Below are 6609 nucleotides of genomic sequence, written 5' to 3' on the forward strand. Positions count from 1 at the left end.
GCTGCATTAAAGCAAATCAGTGGGATGAGAACAGACACAGCAGAACACTAGGAAATCAGAAAACCCCTAAGGGGTCAGTAAGGGGAACTCCTGGAGCAGCAGTAAGTAAGGCATGGTGAGAGGTATGATTTCCTGTTGAATAGCTGCATAAAGTATCTTGAACTTGAGAAACAACTCATGTTTCCTTAATTCACAGTGCAGTGCCTCTCAAGTTATAGTCTGCATCCCTGAACTCTACCCTGTGTGTTAGCATTTTATTAGATTGTTAATTGCAACTGAATGAGTCCCCAGTCACATAAATAAGCACATTAATTTTGCTTCCCAAGAATAACATGAGCCCAAAGAACCATTCCCGCATATCAAATATGAAGGTTGTTTTTTATCAGTGACATCTCGTCACTCCAGACAAGAGGCTCAGGCTTCCTCAAGCATCTCTCTATTTCTGGACTTGTAGGGTTGCACCAGCTCACTTTTTATTATTATGTAATCTCTTATCTTCTTGTGCCCAGATTTCAGAGTTTAATAAAATGAGCTTGAAGTTTTCCTCCTTGAACCCCACACAATATTCTTCCAGGTGATTATACCATTGCTTATGCAGTTACCTCTTCCTGAGGCTCCTTTGGCATCCCCTTACACTCACCCTTCACACCAAGATAATGGGAGGAAGTTTGTCTCTTCCACTACACGTGAACTAGCTCTTTACAAGCAAAAGTCTTTGTCTTTTCTAAGTTTCCAGCATTTTTCACAAAAGAACTGTAATGCAAAGTTAAAGTTCAAAATATATTTAGTGAGCTGAATTCAGAGCAAGGAGCTGACGTCACCTAATGTAGTAAGGGCATTAGAAGTGGGGTAGTTATGAATGAGCAGACTGAGCTTGAGAGACAAATGCCCCTCTTCACTCCTAGCTTCTTCTTAGCCAACGACAGACCCCTGCCTTCTATTACACCCTGTCACCATCATCCATTAAACATCGACCAATGTTACCTGGTGCCCAGACTCAATAGGACACCAGAAGGTGGATGTGGAAAAAAGCAGAGTGCATGTAAAAGGTGAAAAAACCATGGAGGGAGGGAGAGAAGGAGGGAGGGAAGGAGAGAGAGAGAGATGGAGATATGAGGGGAGGGAGAGAGAGAGAGATGGAGAGGTTGAGAGAGAGATGGAGGGAGAGAGATGGATATATGAAAGAGAGATGGATATATGGGGGGCAGATAGAAAAGAAAAGCAGAGGGGTGAGAGAAGAAAAGTGGAAAATGGAAACAAGCAGTGGTGAGATACTGAGAAAATCACAATGCAGAGAATGAAGGATGCAAAGGGTATTCATCATGTCTGCTCCCTGAAATCTGAATCTTCATGTTATACTTGGAAAAGCTTACATATTAAAAGTATGCCGATGTATGCATTTCCTCTCCCCTCCTTTGACCCTCCGTCTCAGTCTTTGGCCTCTCACCTCAAAGATTCCATTATAGTGGGGAAAAATCTCCAAGTCATTCCAGAACTAGACCCTCTATGTCCTCTTCCTTCCATCTTGGGGTTGTTCTCAGTTTTAAACATTATGTGTACTCATCACTCCTTATTTGGCCCCCATGCCTTCCTTGCTTGAAGGTAGAAGCTTCTAGTTCTACTAGGTTTGCTGACTGTGTCCCCAAGACTCTCACTGGCCATACTACTGTGACCCTCTTGAGTTTGCTTTCCCAAATGCTTTCTTTAGTCTGCATTTTACTCATTCCACATCATTTTAAGAAGGGATTAGTAGTCCACCCTCACTGCTAATGGTGTAGTTCGGACTCACAGAATCTTTTTGTCTTACTAATAAAATTTTTAAGTGTTTCTTTACACCAAAATCAATGAGTAACTCTGCACCTAGATGACACATTTTATTAATTATAACTCTTTGAATGTGACAGAAATCTTAAATTTTATTTTAATTATTTTAATTAGTTTAAACCAAAAGAAGACTTTATTGGCCCATATAATCAAAGTACATGAGGGGCTAGTAAAGCTGGCTTAAGGGATAATGGAAACCAGACGCTCCTGTGTCACCAGGAACTTCTATTTCTCTCCTCTCTATTCCTCTATTTTCTGTCCCTTGGGCACATTTCTGTGCACAGAAGACCTGGTTCCCATGCATCCATACTTAGCCCATTATTTTCTTGGATATAAGAGAAAAGGAGCTCTCTTTTCTCAGCTTCTATTAGAAAAAGCTTGAGGAAAAAGTAACAGGGAAGACAAATCAATAAACACTCATGGCACATGATTGCATTAAGTGGTAAATCTTTGTTGGTGATTTCTCCCATTCATGATGAGTTGTCACTAAATATGTTATGAAAAAGTTTTAACTGAATTTTAACACTACATTTAGGCTCTGAGACAAAAGCTTGCTCATATTAAAAATAAACACAAAGGGTGTCCTGCCTCAGATCTGCATAGTGTCCTACAAGGATGTGTCCACTTTTCACTACCACAACTGAGCAGTGGATCCCAAGAATACCTACATGGGTTATAAGATTCAGAACACCAGAAGTTATCTACTCTTACCTCCAATTCAAGGCAGAAGTCATAAGACAAACAAACAAACATGGGATTATTCATCTTCTACTTGTCGAGAAACTGAATAGCCTCAAAGTACCCAGGTCATAATAATTTTGTAAACTTATAACTCATAAATTTATATTTTTTTATAATAAGCCAAAATATTTCTCCCTATAACTTTTTCCATTCCTCACAATTTTTTAAACTTTAAGACTCTGTTTATCTGTCTCCCTCTTACACACACACACACACACACACACACAAATACACACCGCTGAATAACCCATATTTCTATATATTTAAAGACAATCATCATGTCCTCCAAACCCTAACACTTCATATTTTCTGTTTTTCATGTCAATATATCAGATTCATTCAAATAATTTATATATTTTCTAAATGCTTTTTCACCCAGTTAACATCTCTGGACAAATTCTAATTCAATACTATTTCGAAAATGTAAACTCAAAACCAAATAAGCATACGATGTCCTCACTGAAAATGTGACAAGAATGTTGACTTTATATGGGCATACTCTCAATAATAAAAATCCTACCAGCTTTGGAAGACATGCACACTTATTAGCTCTTAGTCAGTAAACTGCCCAGAGAATTTCACTAGATACCAGGCCTGCTGCCATTTCCTACGGAAATCCAAACCTATTTCTTAAGGAAAGTATTCTGAGGGTCTGGAGCCCCAAAGATAGATCACAAATCAGACTTTGAAAATCAATAAAGAACAATGAGAACATATCAGATACAAGAGCCAATGGATTTATTAGGTCAAACAAAACTGAATTTCCATACATTTTGTAAGAAGAATTTATGTAATTCTGAGTCAATTGTTCAAAATTATAGGCACGCACTTAATATTTTGGTCATTCATTAATTTCACTGCCTAAAGAAACTAGTCTATCAGCTGGTACTTGATGCCAGACAAAGGGTGAAGAGCTGGAGGTGAGAGGCATTTAGCTAACATTACTGATAGGAGCTCTATGTAGAGACTGAGATATTTTGCTCAAAGGGTCTGGAAACTCAACAAGTTGGTCTACAGAAGGCTGATCTATAGGTTGGCCTGTAACAAGGAGACTGGCAGCTCCTAGAAGCCAAGTAGGTTGGATGCCAGAATCTGGATCCATGGCCCAGAGAAGGGAAGCCACAGACTCCATAACTCCTGGATCTGGAGCCCTGGGATCCACCTCCCAGTGAGTAGCAGCTTCTGGATCCATAGCCCAGGGAAGGGTAGCTGCTGGACCCAATGCCCACAGACCCAGAGTGAGTCGTCTGGCAAGGACTGGAGAGCGTGGAGGTCCTCGGGCGGTGGTAGGACGTCTGGCAGGGGCTGGACACCACACGGGATGTCTGGTGGCTGGTGGGCTCACAGAAGGTCTCCTGAGAGCCACTGGGGAGGGAGGAGCCCAGCTGGCAGGTGCTGGGAGAGCGTAGGTCAGTGCGGTAGACCAGGTTGCTGGGGAAGGAAGAGCGACAGGAGGAGCTTGGGGAGCGCAGGTATGCCCCAAAAGAGTGGGAGGAGTTGTTTCCAGAGCAGTAGCTGTAGGACATGTTGGCAGGAGAGGTGAGTTTGGCTGAGTGACAGTGAAGAGATGCTCTGAGTTTCAATGCCATGGTCTGGACTCCAAGTTATATATACTCTTAGAAGTGGGTGTGTCACCATCCAGATGCTCCCTCCTCCTTGCTTGTCACTCTATGCAAGAATGCCTCTCTAGGTTATTGCTTAACTCTAATTTATCACATCTTCACACAGTTAATTGTGCTTCAATCACTCTGATACACTTTGGAAGAAGCTACTCAGTTTCTTTCTCCAGGAATTCTCTGTGATTTGACCTTTGAAGTTATACATCATCACACTTCCAAATACCCTTCCCTTTTTTATTCACATGGGCTGTGAGTCCTTGTCCCACCAAATGGACTTGCATGAACTTTTCCTTCACTTCTGCGAGACTATCAGGACCATCAGTGGTTACTATTCAACATACTTTGTCCTTTTCTTCATGAGCATATAACAATGGATTTCTCCAAATACTAATTATGCTCAGCAGACTCAACAATCTATCAGTCAAACCTTTTACTCTTTTTCTATTTGAATTAATCCATGTAATTACTGGTATCTACTAATTTAGCTTAATTAAATTGTGGCTTCATTGGCAAAGCACTCAGCCTGCCTTTTCTGTGATACACTTGATTTTCTCATGTCTTGAGCTTACCACTGGAATTAAGGGTTATGGATATCATTCTTGTTGACCATGCCAATGGACTTCCTTAAAGGGAATGGAAGCCTAAAATGCTTCCTTAGAAGATGCTCCTCTAGAAACAATAAACACAACCCTTTGAGTGAGGTTTTAAGTAGAAGTGTTTGCTAGAATTGAATTTCTGCATGTATTTTCTGAGAAGCCTATCTTGCAGCAGGCTTATTCTCTGCTTATGTCCTAACCCAACTCATAGTTTTTTGTTTTTTGGGTTTTTTTTGCCTTATTTCTTGGTGAAGTGACATATTCCTAGTTGCGGTTACTAAGTTATATCTCAAATTATATTTCAGGAATTAACATCTAACATTTTTTGAAGCAACTAACTTGAAGTATTAGAGCTACATGGGTCTTTAATATCTGTGGTCAACCCACACATTGAAAAATTATGTCTTGGAGAGGTTCAGTAAATGCCTCCTAAGGGCTAGGAAAGATAGAAGCTTGAACTACGGTCTCCTTATGCAGAGTCAAGATCCAAATACTCTGCAAATATAAAAGCAGATTTAACTTTAACTTGTCTCAGAAAAGAATCTATTAAGCTTATTTATACTAAGATATAAAAGCCTAATAAAGCCTTACTTACCTCTCCTAAGAATATTTGCACTGAATAGTGTTCAACAGTAGATGTCCATGCATCACTGATCTTTATGCATTTAAAGTATATTTTACCTTCTAGCCCAAGAAAGAGAAAAGAATTTGGATAACCCATACTTAGATTAATGAAAAAAAAAAAGGGAAGAAGAAGAAAAAGGGTTTCTTCTTATCTGGTTTGTGCCCATTTTTCTTCTTTAGAATCTGACATTTTATTTGGTTTAACTAAGGGGAATGGCATTTACAATTGTCATTGAAAAGAAAGCTCCTTAACTACCTGAAAATTAACTTGCTGAATTCCAAAGCACGCTGCTTCGGAGCACTTAGTTACTTTGTTTTATGATTATCTCTCCCATGCAGAATCCAAAGTGTGGCATGCATCACATGAAGAGCCCTTGTGCAATACTTAAGCCATCACTCTGATTCACTGAAGTAAAAGAAGTTATGCTTTATGAATGGACACCTATTAAATTTACTAAAGAAGTATGTGCCATCCCCAACACATGGGATTCCTTAAAATGCCAGCCTTTAACTCCTTTAGAATGCACAGTATTTCTCTCTTCCTATTCATAGTTGATTCTGGTAAAAATAAATAGATAAATAAAAAAGGCTTTCTAATATCCAGAAGTTCTTGCTTCTCCAGGTTAGCTCCCCATGCCTGGGAATTAACATGAGAATAACTCGGGAATAAGTCAATTCCAATTAATATCGCCCCACACCCATTGCTAATTAGGTGAACACTTTTCATTAGTCATTCGTGCACTTTGTACAGATACTAGTGAATAACTCATAAATGCTAATAAATGTGTCCCTCTGAAAGGAAGAAAAAGCAAAACAAAACTAGAGTGGTTTTAATAGTTCAGAAGTGGATCCTGGAACTAATAAAACACTCTGTGTACTCTGTAAACACAGGTATAGTTTTTAAGAAAAAAAAATCACTGTCTGGGTATGTCAGAAGAAAAATGCGATATTGCAATTTTTTTTGAAATGGAGAAATACCAATACTACATAGAATAAACCAGCATTAGAGGGCTCAGTAGCCACAAGTAACTTTATGATCTGAATTACTTGAGTATTGATTATTTTTCCAGGTCATCACATTAATGTAGTTCAGTCTTCAAGCTGACAATCCCCTTTTGCAATGTTTTCAGAAATTTTTGAATACCTTTCAAACCGGGTGAATATTAGTAGAAATAGCAGAAATCCATATATTCCAGCAGGTAACT

General features: G+C 39.2%; 1 protein-coding gene across 1 annotated transcript; it reads right to left on the minus strand.

Annotated features, from left to right (window-relative positions):
• Positions 1–3563: 3563 nt before the first annotated feature.
• Positions 3564–4118, minus strand: LOC116624973 (keratin-associated protein 13-2-like). The gene has a single exon (XM_032393249.1). It carries the CDS (start codon positions 4089–4091, stop codon positions 3564–3566), a length of 528 nt encoding a protein of 175 aa, XP_032249140.1. The 5' UTR covers positions 4092–4118.
• Positions 4119–6609: the final 2491 nt, after the last annotated feature.

Source organism: Phoca vitulina, unplaced genomic scaffold (genome assembly GCF_004348235.1).
Source record: "Phoca vitulina isolate PV1807 unplaced genomic scaffold, GSC_HSeal_1.0 scaffold72, whole genome shotgun sequence".
NCBI lineage: Eukaryota > Metazoa > Chordata > Mammalia > Carnivora > Phocidae > Phoca > Phoca vitulina.